This window comes from Cotesia glomerata, linkage group LG3, assembly GCF_020080835.1.
Source record: "Cotesia glomerata isolate CgM1 linkage group LG3, MPM_Cglom_v2.3, whole genome shotgun sequence".
In the NCBI taxonomy this organism is placed as follows: Eukaryota; Metazoa; Arthropoda; class Insecta; order Hymenoptera; family Braconidae; genus Cotesia; species Cotesia glomerata.
The window spans coordinates 28,551,427-28,572,678 of NC_058160.1; the positions used below are offsets into that span (position 1 = coordinate 28,551,427).

The 21,252-nt window shown below is 28.8% G+C and overlaps 2 protein-coding genes across 9 annotated transcripts; one reads left to right on the plus strand and one right to left on the minus strand.

The window, feature by feature from the left end:
- Nucleotides 1-1,553: 1,553 nt before the first annotated feature.
- On the plus strand, nucleotides 1,554-4,971 carry LOC123261977 (ubiquitin-fold modifier 1). Of its 3 annotated transcripts, XM_044723925.1 has the most exons (5): nucleotides 1,575-1,838; nucleotides 2,013-2,104; nucleotides 2,294-2,350; nucleotides 4,526-4,656; nucleotides 4,792-4,971. In XM_044723925.1, the coding sequence occupies exons 2-5, from the start codon at nucleotides 2,100-2,102 to the stop codon at nucleotides 4,860-4,862; spliced, it is 264 nt and encodes an 87-aa protein (XP_044579860.1). In that variant the 5' UTR covers nucleotides 1,575-1,838; nucleotides 2,013-2,099; the 3' UTR covers nucleotides 4,863-4,971. The 3 variants fall into 3 exon arrangements, with proteins under 3 accessions (XP_044579859.1, XP_044579857.1, XP_044579860.1); XM_044723924.1 differs by lacking the exons at nucleotides 4,526-4,656; nucleotides 4,792-4,971 and adding an exon at nucleotides 3,399-4,491 and having other exon boundaries at nucleotides 1,554-1,838; nucleotides 1,975-2,104; XM_044723922.1 differs by lacking the exons at nucleotides 4,526-4,656; nucleotides 4,792-4,971 and adding an exon at nucleotides 3,399-4,491 and having other exon boundaries at nucleotides 1,554-1,838.
- A 1,460-nt stretch (nucleotides 4,972-6,431) lies between these two features.
- Nucleotides 6,432-21,219, minus strand: LOC123261968 (coronin-7). 6 transcript variants are annotated; one of them, XM_044723901.1, is made up of 10 exons: nucleotides 20,945-21,219; nucleotides 20,821-20,846; nucleotides 19,981-20,190; nucleotides 17,564-18,453; nucleotides 15,174-15,326; nucleotides 14,052-14,543; nucleotides 11,069-12,911; nucleotides 9,665-9,798; nucleotides 9,403-9,492; nucleotides 6,432-9,227 (listed from the first exon to the last, which is right to left on the minus strand). In XM_044723901.1, the coding sequence occupies exons 3-10, from the start codon at nucleotides 20,138-20,140 to the stop codon at nucleotides 9,219-9,221; spliced, it is 3,771 nt and encodes a 1,256-aa protein (XP_044579836.1). In that variant the 5' UTR covers nucleotides 20,141-20,190; nucleotides 20,821-20,846; nucleotides 20,945-21,219; the 3' UTR covers nucleotides 6,432-9,218. The 6 variants fall into 6 exon arrangements, with proteins under 6 accessions (XP_044579836.1, XP_044579835.1, XP_044579837.1 ...); XM_044723900.1 differs by lacking the exon at nucleotides 20,821-20,846; XM_044723902.1 differs by lacking the exons at nucleotides 20,821-20,846; nucleotides 20,945-21,219 and adding an exon at nucleotides 20,679-20,778.
- Between the last annotated feature and the right edge of the window lie 33 nt (nucleotides 21,220-21,252).

Below are 21,252 nucleotides of genomic sequence, written 5' to 3' on the forward strand. Positions count from 1 at the left end.
AATTCATTTCATTTTATAAATATTAATAAAATAAATATACTTGTCATTAATTCTTCATGTTTCATTAACTCCATTCTCGTTTTAAGTTTTTGAAAATTATTTTTAATTAAATAAAAAAAAAAAATTTAGTAGCTGCATCTAATCATTTCTTCACATACGGCTCAGCTACTTTCTATCATTATTTATATATTTATATACACATATAAATATATAAGTGAAAGATTAAATAAACCGGACGTGATTTCTAATCCGGCAGACAATGGAATTTTTCTTTTTATAATTTATTATTTTATTATCAACTATTATATATATATATATATATATATATATATATATATATATATATATATATATATAATATGTATGCTCACTAATTAAGATAAAATACAATTATATACAAAAATTTTTTGCGATAAATCAAAGTAAAACTAGCACTGATAATTGTTATAGAAAATAAAATAATAATCGTGGTACTGAAAGCAGCAGACATCTGACGAGTTTCTGTTATTAAATATTTTACATATTGTAAAGAAAAATGAAATGAAAAAAAAAAAATCACTTGAAGTTTTTTTTTTAATTTTTACTTATTAAATGACATTAAATTTAGCTGTCAACAATTTTTTTAATTTTCTTTAATAAATAAATTATGACAAAAAAAAAATTATTTAAAAAATGGACTTGTAGAAATTTAATAAAATTAAAAATGAAATTTTTTAGAATAAATTTTTTTATTAAAGAAAATTAAGAAATTTTCCGGTGACAGCTAAATTTAATGTCATACTTATTAATTATTCTACTTTATTTTTTTTTATTGAAAGTTTAATAATTGTTACATGTCTACTTCTTTCAGTGTAGAAAAATTTTGTGGAAAATTGCTAAAAAAACCGACGCGGGTCGTCGCGGATCTAAAATATTAATATATTACCATAGCAATATTAAAGTAATTTCATTTTTTAAAATTAATCAATTAAAATTAAAATTTGATGAAAAAATAGGTGTAATTATTAGGTCACGTAGTTGCCTAGTTGAAAATCCGCTCTGGATCCAGTGAAAAATATTATCTAAAAAAAAAAATTTATAAAGAACAATAATGACACTGAAGTTGACAGACATTAGAAATTTTTTTATTTGAATTAACAAATAAATTTTTTTTTGAAAAATTATTTTTAAAAAATATTTATGCTTTTTTAAAATTTCTTTGTTAATTTTTTTTTTGCTATAATTTATTTGTTAAAAAAATTATTAAATATCTTCTAAATTAATTTTCATGTAAAATAATTATGAAAATTAATTTAGCAGGTATTTAATAATTTTTAGAACTTTTGTTAACAAATAAATGATGGCAAAAAAAAAATTGCTATGTAGAAATTTAAAAATGCAATTTTTTAAAAATAATTTCTAGAGTTAATTGAATTGTTAAATAAAATTGAAAATTTGTCAAGTGACAGGTAATTTTAATTTCATAAAATAATTGTGAAAAAAATTAAAAAAAAAAATATTAATGGAAATTTTTGGAACTATTTTTTTTTATAATTTACTTGGTCTAAAATTAAAAAAAAATTGACAGCTGTCAGTTAACTTCAGTATCTTAGAACAATAAATAAAATACCTTGTCCCTCTAAATAAAAAAAAAAAAAAAAAAAAATAAACAAACAGGGTACGATTAATTGCGTCGTTTACAATAATGATAAATAAATAATCAGACATTAGTGTCATCGATCACCGTGATCACTAAGCACACGAGGAGTAATAATAAAAATAAAAATTACAATAATTATGTATTAAAATTAAAAAAAAAACAACAAGGCTTTAGACAATAGAAAATGTCATTGTGTCTGGTGGGTTGTATTTATAAAATATTTCATTTTAATTATTTATTAATTACTTACTAATATTATTATTGGAATAAAATAATTGTACAATTATTTATTGTCCTTTACTTAATTAAAAAAATTAATTTGTCCTGTGGGATAGATAAAATAGACATTTATTTTACCGACTTTTACACGTAGGACAAAAAAGGGAAAAGTCACCTGTCAGACTAAGGTTACTTCAGATTCGGTATTTATTACTTTCAATAAATAAATAAATTTACAATAATGACGTAAGTAATTTTTTATTTATGTTTAAATTTTGATAACTAATTAAAATAATTAATTAAATTTATCAATTAAATGATTAATATTAAATTTATGCATATAAACAATTTGTTTAAAGTTAACCTTGTTATTGCCATATGTTTTATTTTAAACAATATAATTTATAAATGTTTTTTATTTACTTTTTTTTATAGATCTAAAGTAACATTCAAAATAACCTTGACGTCTGATCCAAAACTCCCGTTCAAAGTGTAAGTAAACATTTAGATTTTTTTATTAAATAAAACACTACGATGATGCAGAAAGTAGCAGACCTCTGAAAACAAGTTTCAAAATTTATCAACAATTTTTATATTAATTTACTAGAATAATTTAAAATTTATGATATCAAAATATGAAAATTAAAGTAGCAGATATTTAATAATTTTTAGAATTTTTTAAAGAAATAAATTAGTGCAAAAAAAAAGTGACATGTAGAAATTTTAAAAAATTAAAAATGAAATTTTCTAAAAAACAATTTTTCAGAAGAAATTTCTTTATTAAATAAATTTAAAAAAGTGTTAAATGACAGCTAATTTTAATGTCATTATCAAAATATGAAAATTAATTTAGCAAATATTTAATAATTTTAAGAATTTTGGTGACAAATAAATTATTGCAACAAAAATTAACGTAGAAATTAAGAGTGCAATTTTTTAAAAATAATTTTTTGGAACAAATTTGTTTGTTGAAAAAAATTAAAAAAATGGTCAAGTAACTGCTAATTAATGTCATTATTAAAATTGGCAAACACTTGATAGCTTTTTAATTTTTTTTCATAATAAATTATGTCTAGATTATTTTTAAAAAATTGCATTTATAATTTTTTAAAGCTTCTGAAGATGAAATTTTTTAAATTAATTTTTCTTATAATTTATTTGTTAAAAAATTTCTAAAAATTATCAGATGTTTCTTAATTTTTAATGAAAATTAATTTACAGATATTTGATAAATTCAAGAATTTTTTTAACACATAAATTATGGCAAAAAAAAAATAAGAAAAAAAATTGAAATTTAAAAAAATAAAAAATGCAATTTTTCAAAAATATTTTTTTTGAACAAATTTATTTGTTAAAAAATAATCAAGTGACTGCTAATTTTAATGTCATTAATTTCAGTACCATGAAACAAATTGAAAAAAAAAATTTCAGACGTTTTCTATTTTCAGTTTCATTAAATAAAATCCTAGAATCTTCTGGCTTCAATAAAAAAAAACTCACCAATTTTTTTACTTATTTATTTATTTATTTTTTCAAACAGATGAGTCCAATATTGATTGCCAGAAGATGAAGGGAGACTTGCAAATAAAATAAAAAATAAATGAACTAAAAATGGCTGGAGATTTTGAAGAAATATTGAAAACATTCGATGCATATTTATCTTTGCTAGAAAACAAAAACCAAAAAATAACACTTGAAAATATAACAACAGCATTTAACGTTTCATTATTTGTCGAGGCTGTGGTGGTTAGAGCAAAGGATGATAACAAATTAAGAGAATTTGAAAGTAATTTACACGGTTACTGGAATTCTATTAACCGGACCCGGTTGTACACGTGCACCGAGTTGCAATTAGCGAGCGATCGTTTACTAGAAGTCTTTCTGAAGGATAAAAAAATCCCACGGGATGTAATTGATAAGTTACTGCACTTGTATGTCCAGCATTGCGGTCACAATCGACTTAATAAATTTTTCAATAGTCTTTTAACAGACACGCTGGCTGCTAATGTCCTGCTGACTTCTCTGGTGGAGATCGGGTTGCCTACAGAGACTATTGAAGACGAGGCGCGAACAATAGCTTGGGACCACGAGGTCTCTTGTGGAAAACACGAGCAAGTTGACCAGTTGATCCAGCTGATGATCGTTGATGGGCATATAAAAAGAGTCCTCAGCACTTTTGATTCCCTGAGTGCCGACAGCCCAGCGAAGAAATTAATTTGGAGTAATTTGAGTAAATACGCTCATGATTATGATGTTCCTGTTTGCTTGGCGCTTGTTGATGTCGAAAGAAAGCTGATGGGGAAGCTTTTAGAGGATTGTGATTTTAATCACAATTTTATGGACGCTATTTTTTACTTCGGGCGAAATATGAGCTGGGACGGCAGCGCGTGGAAGTCTGATAATTCTTTTAGTTACTTTCATTTGGTTAAAGTAATACGGAAGTTATTAAATGTTTCGGATGATGTGAATCGAGTTGTTGCAGATCGTTTACAGTCTGCTAAAGCATTAGTTGACGGATCAATTTGGGTTGAAGTTGAAAGAGATTGTTTGCATTAAATATATTATTAATTATGAATTAGTTCATTGATTTTTTAATTGAATGTCAAGTTTTGTTTGTAAATAAATTTTTTACTTTGTAATATAATTTTGGTATTTTTTTTTAATCAGGCTAAGTGTACCAGAAAACACTCCTTTTACAGCGGTGTTGAAATTCGCTGCTGAAGAATTTCGAGTCACGCCAGCAACTTCTGCTATTATTACTGATGATGGTGTTGGAATAAATCCTCAACAAACTGCTGGTAAATTTTTATTAAACTATTTAATTTATTGAATTATTATTAATTTTTATTTAATTTAATTTAATAATTTAATTAATTATTATTAAATTATTGGAAAAATTTTCTCATTTGTTATTATTAAAAATATATTTACAGGTAATGTATTCCTGAAACATGGAACAGAATTGCGGCTTATACCCAGAGATCGTGTTGGTGGATCTAGATAATTACAAAAAAAAATATATATATTTTTTTTATTAGATTAATTCAAATTACTGCAACTATGAATATGTTAATTAAATTTCAAATAAAAATTTTTTAAACATTCCTTCAAAATGTTTATTTTTGGCTTGTTTGTTTTTCAAATTAATATTGACGGGTGAACCGAAGTTTCTACGTAGATTATTTATAGAAGAAGATCCTGAAATTAGGTGATCAGATAAGCTGGCACCTAAGAATAATAATATTTCCTTCAAATTGTAAACGTTCTCAGTTTAGAGACTTTCAAAATTAAATTATTTGATTTTCTATCAAGGGGGTATTCTGGTCTAGAAGCATAAAATTTCAGGTAATTTTTAAAGTGCCGTAAAAAAAGGCAATCAATATTTTTATTATACATTTTTTTATGTTATTTATTAATATTATAAGAATACAGAAAAAAATAAAAAAATGAAAAAAGTTGAAAATTCAAAATTCTGATGAAGGGGGGGGGGTCTCAAAAAATTGGCACGTGACGATACCCACGATTTTAACCCTCCTAGCAATCGGAAAAAAAAAATAAAGAAGATTATTAATCTAGAGTAATGTCGCTATGGTCGGAACTACGGAAAAGTTAAAAAAAAATTTTTCTCAAAATGGCGACTGCCTGAAAAAAAAAAAAAATTTTTTTTACCACTTTTTTTGACTTTCGAATTTTTTAAAAATAGTAAAAATTGAAACTTGGAGATGACCGTAGTTCCGATCATAGCGACATTACTCTAGAATAATAATCTTTTTTAGTTTTTTGTTTCCGATTGCTAGGAGGATTGGAATCGTGGGTATCGTTGCGTCCCAATTTTTTGAGACCCCCCCCCCACTCTATCAGCTGCTAATTTTTTGAATTTTCAACTCTTCATTTTTTTATTTTTTTCTGTATTCTTATAATGTTAATAAATAACATAAAAAAATGGATAGTAAAAATATTGATTGCCTTTTTTTTACGGCACTTTAAAAATTACCTGAAATTTCATGCTTCTAGACCAGAATTCCCCCTTAAGTTATGAATAGTTGAAGAGCTGATTTTCAACAGGGTATCTTTTTATATTTTAAACGAGCAGTTTTTTGAACTTTTAAATATTAATTACCTCGAGAATTATAAAGATTTGTAAATGAAAATTGAATTGTAGCTTTATAACTGATAGCACTTTATAGCTAAATTAAAAAAATTCAATAAAAATATTTATAATTGAAGAGAACCAGTTTTTTGTCTCGATTAATCAAAAATGAAAAGATATCCTTTTGAAACTCAACTCCTCAGTTAGAAATTAGTATGCTGGAAAATAATATAATAACGTGATGTAAATAATAATATGATGTACATTTCTTTTTTTTTTTTTTAATGCAATCTGTTTTATATATTTTAGTAATACTCCAAAATTTACTGTACTTATTTGAACATTATGTATATAAAATTTGCCATTCAGTTTAACGCCTTGGCATTAAAACTAAATAAATAAATAAAATAAAATTTTTTGATCAATTTTTTATAATAAAAAAAAAATTTTAAAGTGGACAAGGGAAGAAATAAATTTATAAAATTATTTGGTAGAAATATCTTATTGATGAAATACATGTAAGATATAAAGTAGATACAAAGAGACGTCACTACTGAGACAAAAAAACTACATGGCAAATTACCAGTATCAACACTAAATGTTGAGCTTCGAGGTACTTTTAGGCTACGACCCGTTAATTATTTGGTCGAAAAGTATTCGGGTCCACACGCTGACAGTTATTCATCAATTAAAACACAACACAATAATAATAAATTACAAATAAAATTAAAAATGATTTTACAGAAGAAAGTACTACTTGAGTTTGAGCAAGTGAATGTACTGAAATAATAAATCAATGTTTTAAAATCAATTACAAAAATATAAAATAATAAAACTATTAAACGAGTATTACAGTTTTACTCTTAAACTTTAATTTATTATTCTACTTGTTACGCTCTTGGAATGCTCTTGGAATGACCGAGGCCTCTGTTTAAAATTTTATTAACGCCGCTTACAAATAGTTGTTTTATAAAAATCAAAAATTGTCTAAAATTTTTTTTTTTTTTGGCACCTCGTTGGTTAATGGAGCAGGTGTTACATTAATGCTTGATAACAGTTAACATTAGACATACATAATTCATAATTATTATCGTTATTGTCTAGATATTAAGTGAAATCGAAGCATGTACAGGAGATTGTAGCACCAGATTTAAATTACATTACTCTCAACACACAGTGTTCACAATAAAAATGACAATCGATCACTAAAAATTCAATTAATTTTTTTTTTTCATTTAAGTATCCAAATGATGCATTCATACTAAAAAAATATATACCATAGAAAAATTGTATTGCAATCACAATCGCAAAAATAATTATTATTATTAGCAGTGTAAAATAGATAAAAAACTTGAAAAAGTTTAAACGGGTTATATTTAAAATAATTTTTCGGTATCTATTAGTTATATTATTATTATTATCGTTATTTAGAAAAAAATTTTTATTTCCCAGCCAATTTGTGTCTAAAGACACAAACAAATTCCTCGACATGTTCTTTGGGTAATCGGAAAAAATTTTTAAGTTATGAAAAATTCATATTATTTCATTAGAATTATTATAATATAAAAATTATAATATCCACCCCCACAATTTTTCTGAAAAACAAGCACCCCACACAGAAAGAGCAAGATGACGCTGGATATCATCTCAGATTATACTCAGTGATATCTGTGGTAGAAAAAATTTCAGATAGTAGTTAAAAAAAATCCAGATTATACTGAGTGATATCTGAATTATGCTCATTATAATCTGGATTATACTCATTGTAATCTGGATTATACTAGCTACTATCTGAAAATTTTTTTTCACTCAGTATAATCTGGGATGATATCCAGTGTCATCTCGTTCTTTCCGTGCAGAATGATTACTTCATTTTTTGTTAAAAAAAAAATATTATTATGATTATTATTATTATAATTTTTATTTTATAATAATTTTAATGAAATAATATGAATTTTATAAAATTTGAAAATTTTTTCCCGGATTCGTTCTTTGTTATTATTTTATTCGTTATCAAAGTTTAAGTGACAGTCTCTTTATCAATCCATTTATTAAAGACTCAAATCGATATGGTTCTTTTGTCTTTAAATTATTTATCATCAAAACAAATAAAATCACGGAATACTTAATTACAGTAGTGTAAAGTATTGCATATCATCATCATCATCATCACTATCTTATTTAATAATCATAGTAATTAATTAATTCATTCATTAATTAATCATTATTAATAAATTTAATATCAATAATAATAATATTATAATTTATTTCATATTATGACTCGTGTGCGTACGGTTCAAAGAATATCTTTTACTTATTCTTCTGTTTAATTATTTAAAAACAAAATCTCTTATCAATTGAGTATTATTTATCAATAATATTTACTTGAATTTTCCGTTATATTTTTTTTATTTTTGTTACTTTGCTAATTAAAAAATTTGTCAAAAAGTATAAAAATTTTAGTATCATTTTTTTTTGTTTTGGTTTTTATTTATTTTTTTTTTGTTTTTTTAAAGACAAGATTAGATAATAAAGACGAAGATGAAGAAGAAAAAATACGACTACTTTGGCGAAATATTATTGCGCAAAAGTAAATCGCCTACTCGCCTCTATAAATCTACAATTGTTATAATATAATTATAATACTAACATTTTAGCATCAATATTACGTACGGTAGACTCAAATGTCTTTTTAAAATAATAATCAATAATAATAATAATTAATAAAAGTATTTTTTAAAAATCATTCGAGACTAGAACTATCACGCGTTACTATTTAAAAACGCCCAATATTAATAATAATAATAATAATAATAATAATAATTAATTGAGTAAATAGTATTGTCGAGCTCGCAATTATTTTCAAGGAATTGATTTTCTTTTTTAAAGACAAAATTTACAATGAGTAGCACGAGCTCTAATTGCATTTAAAATAAATATACGTAATGCCAAACATAATTTATAAAATATTAAATAGCACAAAATTAATTTTAGTGCATTAATTATTAATTTATAATTATAATTACGGTCATGGATAGGCTCGTAATTGAATACTTGGACTCAATAGAGCCAAAAGATGGCGGAGTATTTAATATCTCTGTAAATATTAAATTTTAAAATATAAATAACAAAAAAAAAATAATATGTAAGTGAAATAAAGGTTCAGTTATGGCTTAGCTCGTGTGAGCCAAATGGCTGTGTCTTGCACACGATCGCAGCTTATTTGCATATTCAAAATAATCTTGAAGCGGATGAATTTGTAAGATTGCTTTAATCGTCCTAAAAAATAAATAAATATTATTATTATGTAAAATGTTTCATTGATTTATTAATCAATTATTAAATAAAGGTAAAATTTTTTCTAAATAAAATAGAGTGGTGTAATATAGATATAATTATACGGATGCACTTAAAAATCTAGCAGACATGAAGAATGCATGAAGCGAGTACGTACCCATTCGTGCTCGTCAACGCCCTCCATGTGATCTTGCTCCAGCGAACACTGAATCATGTCACCGACCATGTTGCTCATGTTTTTTTGGATCTACCACACAAGTATAGCACACACGATACACTCAAGATAGTCAAGTAGTAAATTTAAATATTACGCTGCTTATAATTAATCTTTTACTACATACAATGTAGAAGAAGTTTAATTACATCGCGAAGAAATATATCATGCATCGCTAATTTATTTATTTAAATAATATAACTACCTCGTCTTGTTTGGCTTTTATCAAATCTGAGTTCCATCCCATTCTTGTCAATGATTGTTGTGAAACCGAAAATTGTGACGTTTGTTTAGCGGAAATTGGTGCGGTAACCACTCCCTGGCCTTGGCTCTCCGTTACTGCAATTTAAAAAAAAATTTTATTTTAAATCTAAACTAGCAACCTTGCAGTCACTATGTGACTGCTGTGACTTGTGAACTATAAATGAATAAAATTTTACTTTATTAAATAATGAATTTTGTTAAATTGCACTGTACTTTCTTAAATATTGAGGTTTTTAAAGATATAAGCTCATCCCGATGTTACACTCATCAAGAGCTTTCATTTGAGTAACCATCTGCATTTTTGATATATTTTTCATATGTACATATATGTAATATATATAAATAAATGAAAAATTGATGTGGGTACTCAAATGAAAGGTCTCGATTAGTGTAACATCGGGATGAGCTTAGATCTTTAAAAATATCAATAATTTACAAGATACAAGGTCATTTCTCAATTATTGACATTTTTAAAGATATAAGCTCATCTCGATGTTACACTAATCGAAACCTTTTATTTGAGTACCCACATGACATTTTTTATATATTTTATATATTTTTATTTTTTTTTTATTTTTTTTTTTTTTTTTTATTTCAATAAACAAACCCAACAGCCTAGGCCATTAACAGGGTTAATAATACAATTGTTAGTACATAAGAAAAATAAATTTTTGATGTATAACAAGATGACTTATAGCTAGCATAGTGATTTCATTCATTTCCACTCATAAAAATTGCTGAGTAATTATTGCTTATTACTTATTAATTATTACCTATTAAAAATTACTTATTAACTATTAATTCATAATTGCACATCTTTAACGCCACTTAGTTGCTAGTTTGCCAAGTAACGCAGTTACATAGCCATTAGGACAATATGAAAAATCGATGTGGGTACTCAAATGAAAGGTTTCGATTAGTGTAATGTCGGGATGAGCTTATATCTTAAAAAATTTCAAAAGTTCACAAGATACAAGGTCATTTCTCAATTATTGACATTTTTAAAGATATAAGCTCATTCCGATGTTACACTAATCGAGACCTTTCATTTGAGTACCCACATGACATTTTTTATATATTTTATATATATGGTATTTGTGAAATATATAAATAAATAAAATATATGAAAAATCAATGTGGGTACTCAAATGAAAGGTCTCGATTAGTGTAACATCGGGATGAGCTTATATCTTTAAAAGTGTCAATAGTTCACAAGATACAAGATCATTTCTTAATTATGTATCTAGAGGTAGAGATTATTATTTTAGAAGCATTTTTTTTTTAATTGATTTGTTATGAAATAAAAAAAAATTGTTAGCTAACTTCAGTATCAAGATAAACTTACAGCAGTCCATTCCAGGTGGTTTCAAGCTTATCCTCGGCGCATGTTTATTAACGCCACTGAACCATTCAGCAGAAGAAAGAGTGGGTGTCCAAGTGACCCTAGTCGGCGGGAAGAGATCATCTTGGAAGAGTTCGCTCTTTATCCGCGGTACAGTAAAGCTCAGAGGCTCTATAGTGTTATTCGTGAGTCTGAGTGCAGAAGCAAACTCAACACTCGCGATGTCACACTTATTCTTCGGAAGAAATGACAAGCCTTGATGTAGACTAGCGCAGCGATGATGGCTCAGAGGGCAACAGTAAGGAGCTTCTTCAGTGATCTCATAAGTATAAATCGTCGAGTCTCCACGGCCTGTAAGGAACAAAGTCGAGCTATCTTCATCATAGAACGGCATCAAAATAGCCGGTGAAACATCCAGCCCGACAGTGTTCAGCGGAGAGTTCAATTTATCCGCTTTAAAAATGATAATCTGACGTTCAGATACTTTATCAAATCCCATGACAACAAGATAGCGGCCATCTAGAGCCCAAATAACTCTAGCACCTCGCGTACCAACGGGTCCTTTGCCCTCATTTATCGCAGTCTCACTAGCTCGCGGTTTGTAGACCCTCAGCTTTCCATCCTTGCAAGCTGTCGCGAGATACTGGCCACAAGGTGACCACGCGAGACTGAAAATCTGATCTGTGTGTCCAGTCAAAGTTATCTTGGCAATTGCCGAGCCCGTGCCTGAATTCAAGGGTGCCAGGTCCCAGATTTTTACAGTGGTGTCATAAGAAGCCGATGTTAGAACGTCTGCAGCCAGTGGGTGGAATTTAATAAGATAAATTTTGTCTGAATGCGCTTCAATTGTGAATTTAGGTTCATTTGTTGGCTCAATCAATCCACCGACTGGTATCTCCCACAATCTGATTATGCCGTCGTCGCAAGCAACAGCGAGTCTCTGATTATCAAATGGGTCCCACTGGAAATCCATTATGCTCGCGCCATGCACCAGAGCTGGCATCACGCCATCTGGAAGTCTTCCAGTTTTTTTAAGCTCCAACACGGCGATTTTTCCTCCCGGACCGCTCAATGGAACGGCAACGCGGTCAGAGTTGGCATGAAAGCCGTCGCATTCACCAGAAATCTGTCGACTGATGTTGCGAATGTTCTCAATGTGCGTCGATTTATGACCCGGTGTGCCTTTTAAGTGTCGGAACTTGGACACACGGCCGAATACTGTTGATGTTCTCTTGGGAGTTGGCGTTGAGATAGGTTCTGGCTTTTCCAAACGTGGATCCATACTCTGCTGCCTCAACATCGGCACTATTTTTTTGACATCGTCTTCTTTGATTACTTCGCTCTTGGTTTTGAATGAGTCTCTCCTCCGGAGAGCCGTAGGAGAGCCCATCGCCTTCTCGGCGAGGTTCCCGTCGGTCACTGAGACCGACCTGCTTTCATAAAGCCTCCGTCTTTCAGCGATTGAATTCCGGTTGGCACCTCCACGCTCAAGATTCCCCGGCTCTTCGTTCTCCGGTGACTCGTCTTTGACTTTTATCTCAAATAACTTACGTCGCTCAGCGGTACTCGGTGTCTTGGGTTTGTAACCAGAGTCGCTTGAGTTTGCGTCTTCTTCCATACTGCTAGAGTCACTTTTACCGTTCTCTGCTTCCTTGATTCGCTCATTGTCATAAGTCGGTGACTTATCGGAGTCTGTGATCACGTTTGTGTCGGAACAAGCGTTTGTATCTCCTGTGGTGTAGCCGTTACTATCGGTACTTGGTGCTACCGGAACTGAGAATACCTTGTCGAATGAAAATTCTTGACTACCTGATTTTGCTTGGAATGGTTTTGGTCCCAGTCTTGGCTGTAAAAATAAATATTGTCATGAGTACTAAACTTTTTTTACACAGAAAAAAAAATTTACTTTAATCTAGTAAATTATTTTGAAGAATTTCATCTTCTTGATTTGAGTAGATAAAATTTTTAAACTAAGAAATTTTTCTTGGTTCAAGAATTTTTCTCTTGATTCAAGTTAATTTTTTTTCAGTGTAATTTAATAAACCTATAATTACCGATACTTAAAAATATTTAAACTAGTTGGTTAAATAAATAAATATTAGCAACCTTGCAGTCACTATATGACTGCCGTGACTTGTGAACTATAAATAAATAAAATTTTGGTTTATTAAATAATGACTTTTGTTAAATTGCACTGTATTTTCTTAAATATTGACGTTTTTAAAGATATACGCTCATCCCGATGTTACACTCATCAAGAGCTTTCATTTGAGTACCCACATGGTTTTTTTATATATTTTATATATATGGTATTTGTGAAATATATAAATATATAAAATATATGAAAAATCAATGTGGGTACTCAAATGAAAGGTCTCGATGAGTGTAATGTCAAAGTGAGCTTATATCTTTAAAAATGTCAATAGTTCACTAGATACAAGGTCATTTCTTAACTATTGACGATTTTAAAGATATAAGCTCATCCTGATGTTACACTAATCGAGACCTTTCATTTGAGTACCTACATGGAATTTTTTATATATTTTATATATATGGTATTTGTGAAATATATAAATATATAAAATAAATGAAAAATCGATGTGGGTACTCAAATAAAAGGTTTCGATAAGTGTAACATCGGGATGAGCTTATATCTTTGAAAATGTCAATATCTCACAAGATACAAGGTCATTTCTTAATTATGTATCTAGAGATAGAGCATTATCAAATGCAGCCTAAATACTTATAATAAATTGACTATCGGTTAGAATATAAAACCTTTAAAAGGCACAAATTCAAATCAAGACCTTTGCAATGACACTAAAAAAAACCGATTTTATCATATGACTATCCTAGAGTCAAAATTTTTCTTATTCTCTTAATAATATAGATATAAATTAATAGGACTATATAAAAAATGTACTTCTACTAATAATCTGACATTTATAACACTAATATAACTCTAAGAGTGACGTTTCCATCGAACCTTGTAGCCTCCAACTATATTGGGGTTTACGGATGTGACAACAGAACCGGTACTCGGTGAAGTTCTAGGACGAGCAACAGGCTTAGGTTCTTCCTCGGAAATACTATTGGCGCGAGAGGATCTGGGTAGCGGCTTTGGAGGCACTGATTGTCCATTTTGTATCTTTCCTTTTAAATCTTCATCGGTATCTGATCTGACAGGTTGCTGCTCGATTCGCTCCAACTCGTACTCTATCTTATTATCTTTATCCTTATCCTTATCTTTATCTTTTTCTTTATTATCCTTATCCTTGTCTTTGTTATCCTTCAGACGGTCTTTTTCCATCTCCTTTTCCTTCTTATCAATCTTCTCCCGCTCTTGAATGATAGACTGTATTTTAGATGACTGCACAAAGCCTTTCGGTGTCGAGTGCAAACTCTTAGCTGCTTTAGCGTTCTCTATTTTTATTTCCTGCTGGGTTTCTTTCAGCGATGACAGATTTCCTTTGTGGATCTAATGAATATTATCAAGTTGTTTTCATTTTGGTTTGATTTACAAGCCCATTTAAAGCTCAACACACAAAAGCCGCTAATTTGATCCACTAATTAAGCCGTTGCAATTGACAGCACAAAAAAAATCTTATCGCTAGTATGCACAAATTATTCAATTTTTTTACATAGCAAATTAAATTTAAATTTCATCAACGATAAAAATGATAATAAAATAATAAAAATAACATAAAAAACATTGCACATTATTCGATGAGGCAAAAAAAATCTCCAACGTGCTAGGAATAAATAATTTATCCGCACTACTTGGATTATTAAAATATTTTCATAAAGAAATAACACTCAAGTTGGTGCTCTGAAATATTAAATAATAATAATGCACATACAGAACTAAAAATCATACAAATACATGAACCAAATCAATAAATCATAATCTTAAAAGTATAAATTAAATACGTGCTAGGTAAAAATGATTATAAAATTCTACATATCTATTGTCGACTAAAAAAAAATAACTGGTGTCATTAAAAGCTGTAATTAAGTCACAGTATCGCAAGGTAAAAATAATAAGTGTAAAATCTACCAAGCTACAAAAAGAAATTATAAATAAGTAATAATTAAGTGAATTATTCACCATTATTGGTTCTTCTCCTTTGGCGCGTTTTGCTGGATCTAAAGATATTTTAGGAACTGGAGCATTGTGACCTTTAATCCAAGCCTCAGCGGTATTTTGAGCCATACAACCAGCGGTATCAGGATATATGTCACCATGAAAATCTCTGTATGTCTATAAATAACAAAACAATCAATTAGATAGACTTAAGGCTATACTAATAAATGGAGAGCCGGTTTTTTTTTTTGTACTGTGAAAACTACTGAACCGATCGGAATACTTAAAGTAAAAGACCTAGTTATTGACACTGGCCTAATTATTGACACTTGCAATTTTATTTTAATTAAAAAAAAAACAAATCAACTCTGATAAATTAATAAATATAATTTTTGAATTATAAATCTTAAGATAATTGATTTTTTAAGAACATTTTATTTTTTTAATTAAAATAAAATTGCAAGTGTCAAACAACTAGGCCAGTGTCAATAACTGGCTCTTTTACCTTATACCATAAGATGCAGCGTGTTTCGGAAAAGGTTTTAGTATATGATATGTTGTCGATTAGGGTAAAAGACCCTATTAGTGGCAGGGACCCCATTACTGACACTTTCTTTGATTTTGGTACTTATTCAATCAATGAAATCATTAATTTTAATAATGAATATATTAATTCTAATTTTTAAGACCTTTATATCAAAAAAATTTTCAATTTTTATTCCAAGTAGAACATTTTCTCATTGAAAGAAAAATTGCCACTAATAGGGGTTAAAGGTGCCACTAATGGGGTCTTTTACCTTACTTATCCGGGACCTATATTTTTTAGACTTAAAAATAATGAATTTTTATTGTAACTAAATTTATTCTATTCGATTGCCATTTGTTTAGAATAAATTTTTTAATTCTATTAGTTATTTTTTCAATTCAATTAAACCTGTCACATCTCTTCAATATAAAATAATTAAAAAGCTATGTATAAATAATTACAACACTATGCCCTTGGCAATAAGAGACTCATTTATAATAAATGCACTAACTTACTACTATCAAGAATGTAAAAGCCTGTACTTTGAAAAACACAAATACAAGATCTAAGTTGCTAGTACAACCAAAAATTAACAAAACTATGAGTACACAGAATGCTTATTATGTAGCAATTAAATATTACAACAAACTCCCTACTGATATAAAAACTATAGATTGTAATAAAAAATTGTTAAAAAAAAGTTAAGTTACTGGATAAGAAACCTTAATGGTTAATATGCTTAAAAAATGTATTGGAAAATGCGAGTATTTGATTGGATATTTCTTTTTCTGATAATCATTTATAATTTTGTATTTCTTTCTCTAAAAATTTATTATTTTTCGTACTTATTATCTCTTTGCATTGTATTATCGACATAAATTTTGTAAAAAATTCTATGTATTATAAAATTGTTATTTTTTGTGCTGGTTTTATACACAGGTGTTTTTACACCTCGATATAATTCCTTACCAGATAAATAAATAAATATACTAGGCATATTTCTTTACTTATGAGACCTGCAATTTCTTTAACTGAAACTTTCAATGCTCATTAAAAATTTTTTTTTCAAATCAATTATTATTAATTTTTGTAAGAAAGACACGGGAATGTTATAATGATTGCATATTGAAAGTTACAATGAATATTAGCTAGAATAATTATATGGACAAAAGGTGCATGCCAATTCTATAGAACTGGGAATCTGTGCAAGTCAAAACAATACTCTAATTAAATTTCAAGTCTAGATTTAAAAATGTAATTCTATAAATCGCCCAGCGGAGCGGGCGAGTAATAACTAGTAAATAAATAAATAAATAATTTTTGAATTATAAATTTTAAGATAATTAATTTTTGAGAACGTTTAATTTTTTTAATTATAATAAAATTGCACGTGTCAAACAACTAGGCCAGTGTCAATAACTGGGTCTTTTACCTTAGAAATAATAAAATTTTATTGTAACTAAATTTATTCTACTCGATTGTAATTTGTTTAAAATAAATTGTTTAATTCTATTGGTTATGTTTATATACTACGCATATTTCTTTACTTATAAGACCTTCAATTTCTTTAACTGAAACTTTCAATGCTCATTAAAAATTTTTTTTTCAAATCAATTATTATTAATTTTTGTAAGAAAGACACGGGAATGTTATAATGATTGCATATTGAAAGTTACAATGAATATTAGCTAGAATAATTATATGGACAAAAGGTGCATGCCAATTCTATAGAACTGGGAATCTGTGCAAGTCAAAACAATACTCTAATTAAATTTCAAGTCTAGATTTAAAAATGTAATTCTATAAAGCGCCCAGCGAGTAATAGCTAGTATAACATAAGTAGCTTAAGATTAAACTTGTAAATTGAATAAAATAAAAATATACTGACCTTACGCGGCACTTGATACATAATCGGAATAACCATATTGGAAGTGAGTTGAAGCACTCGATTGACTTCAGCTTGCATAACGTTCAAAGCCCGCTTTGGAACTAAGCAAACTCCCTTGGTCTGTTCCCCGCTGTGTCGTATTCCTTCCACTAAAAATGGATCCTTGTCGGTGACCTCCAAGTACATTATTGTCGTATCGCCCTTGCCGGCTAAGAAAAGCATGTTGGTATCGGGGTCGAACAGCGGCATGAGAATTCCAGTGCTGCAGTCCAGCTCCAGAGTCTTAACCGGGTCATTTAAATTCCTCAAGTCACGTATGAAGACTTGTCTGAGTCTCGCGGCATCAAATCCCGTTGTCAGAAGCCGGTCACCGTTTCCGAGCCAGACAATTCTTGAGTCCTTGATGCTCTGGTGACTCGAGGACATCTGGACAATGGATTTACTAGCCCGTGGATCGATTATCCGGACTTGTTTGTCTTTGCACGACGTTGCCAATAGACTTCCGTCGTACTTCCAGCTCAGCGACTGTATTACATCAGCGTGCTCATTGTTTGAGAATAATTCTTGCTGGGAAATAACGTCCCACAGTGATAAATTTGTGTAAGATACTGTTGTCAGTAAATGCTCTGCGGTAGGATGCCAGCGAACAACTTCAACTCGTCTTTGCCGGTGTGAGAACGTGCACTCAGGATTGCACAGTGACTCTTCTAACCCGGCTTCTGGAATGTGCCATAATTTAACAAGACAATCTTGCGATCCAGTTGCCAATAGTCCGTCATGAAACGGTGAAAAATCCATATCTGTTACTGTGTCCGCGTGAGCGTGCAGCAGTGGCATTGTTTTGCTTTTTCTACCGCAATCTTCCAATGGTAAAACCGCCAAACTCGATCCTGCAAGTTATTTTATTTTTAGAAATCAATAATGCTAAAGAATTTTTTACTGACTTTTATAATACTAAAGAATTTTTTACTGACTTTTATAATCAAATACTTGTTTAAATATTTATTTATTTATTTATTTATTTAAACAAACCCAACAGTTTACACCATTAACAGGGTTAATAGTTACAATAGTTAGTATATAAAAAATTTGTAATGTATAACAAAATGACTTATAAATAGTACATTAATTTAATAGATAGATTGCTAAATGAATAGACCCTTGATGTGTTAGCAATTGCAAACCAAAACAAAAAATAATAGTAATTGATAAGAATAAAAAGGAATATTCTGTATAATTCAGATTATTTTTATCTTATAAATTATGATAGCGAAAATAGACACTTGATCATTTTTATTCTTATAAAAAAATTTCAATTTAGAAAAAAAAATATATCATAAAGTAAAAGACCCAGTTATTGACACTTGCAATTTTATTTTAATTAGAAGAAAACAAATCAACTCTAATAAATTAATAAATATAATTTTTGAATTATAAATTTTAAGAAAATTAGTTTTTTGAAATCATTTAATTTTTTTAATTAGAATAAAATTGCAAGTGTCAAACAAGTAGGCCCATGTCAATAACTGGGTCTTTTACCTTACATGAAATTTCCGAATCCCGGAAAAAATAGACCCGGAAATTTTTTTTTTTTTTTGTAACAAAAAATGGAGCAATCATTATGGGGTAAGCAACATGCTTGTTTTTCAGGAAAATTGTGGGTGTGATATTTTATAATTTTAATGAAATAATATGAATTTTTCATAACTCTACCGATCTGACTGATCTCTCCACTAACTATAATCCTAATTCGGCTGTCCAATTTCAAAACACAGTAACTAACATTTAGAAATTTTCTTCAATTTTTCTTATTAAAAAAAAGTTTGCCTGCTAAATTGATGAAAAATTTGATTTATGAATATAAAATACTTGAATATAAATATTAAAAAAAAAAAATGCTTGAAATTAAGGTTTAAGTTATAAAAAATGCAGCAATATTAAAAAAAAATTAGGTATACAAATTTTGCAGTTAATTTATGTCTCTAATTACTCAAGGCCAGTTTTTCAATCCGAGATAAAATTTTATCCAGGATAAAATTATTATTGCCAGTATATTTATATATATGAAATATATAGATATATTTTTATCATTGGATAAAATTTTATCCTGGATTGAAAAACTGGCTCTCAAATTTTCTTCATACAAATTTGTTACTTTTTTCTTTTGTTATTTTTATTTTTTATGGTTACCTACTCGAGTAGTTATGAAGCGATTGCTGCAATGAATTTATTATTTAACTTTCTTGGTCATTACTAAAATAATTTAAGAATAATTACTTTGTAAATATTATTACCCCTGTTAATGGCTACAGCTGTTGGGTTTGATTGTAAATAAATAAATAAAAATTTTTTCCGGGTCAATTTTTTCCAACTACCAAAATTTCTCAATTTAAAACCATAGATTAATAATTATTTACCATTATGATCAACATTAAATGCCATAAAGGCAGCAGAAGCCGCAATATTGTTGCCATAAGTTTGATATGAACCCACGCAAATGTCCCTAATACATGCCTCAGGCTTCGGGACAATTGGAGTTGCATTTTTATACTTGGAAGCCTTAAATCTCCAAGCCATCTTGCATCAGTAAATTTAAGTCCACCCGGTCTTACTTTAACTCATGTAATCTGCAATAAAAAAAAAAAAACAATTAATAATTACCCACTAAATTAAACCTTCCACTTTATTCTCCAAAGAAAAAAAAGTACTAACTATTTTTTTATTACTATCTAAGTGTAATAACTAAGTATTATATGATGGATGTTATAATTAAATTTAAAAGTATTATATAATAAAAATTAAATTAAATTGACAGTAAATTTTAATCGGCTGTTACATTGAAGGGTAACAGTACCTAGTTGAGTAATAATGGATAAAAAAATTAAATAATGTAAAAAAAAAATTAAATAAACCTAACAAAGTAAATTTACAGCACGCAATAGACAATGAGAGTAGAGACCACTGAGTTGGGAGGTGAGTAAAAGACTAGATTGTTTCGACGGGATATAATAGAATGTTAAAAAGACACAACAAAATGATGTCGCGTAACCAGTCTAGTCACAGTAACAGAGAAGTAAAGCTACTGTTGTACTCAACAGGGCCGAGGGTGTTTTACCGTAACATAAAGCTGTGCATGACTAATATTATTCGGGGGTGAGGCCGCAACTACCCAACTACCCAACTACCCCACCCTCTGCTTGCTTCACTCGTTCTTTACTCGGGGTGCAACTAAAACTTGGTTATAAACGTATACCTACACTGTCTCCTATCTGCTATCTGAAATCTACAATACAATGTACAATTGAACTATCATATATTTTTTATCTTAATATTATTTTATTTATATTTACAGTTAGGAGTTATTATTTATGCAATACTCACTGATTGATAACAAGTAGGTGCTTGTCACTGGACACTGTTTGGTAACTCAATAAATGTTAATATATTTTTAACAAATGCAGTATAAACACTTGGTAGCGGTGACAGGCGTCGCGTATGACAGCCGGAAAAGAGAACCCTCCCGTAGTGTCTGGCTTTGTCAGACTTATCTGGATGTATGGCGTCTCACTCGCCCCACCCTCGTCATACTCCTTTTTCACTCGCAATCGCCAGGTACTGTATCTATCTAGTACTGACAGTAGTCTAGACCGTCTAGACAAAGCTTCTAGTGGATAATATACCGACTGAAA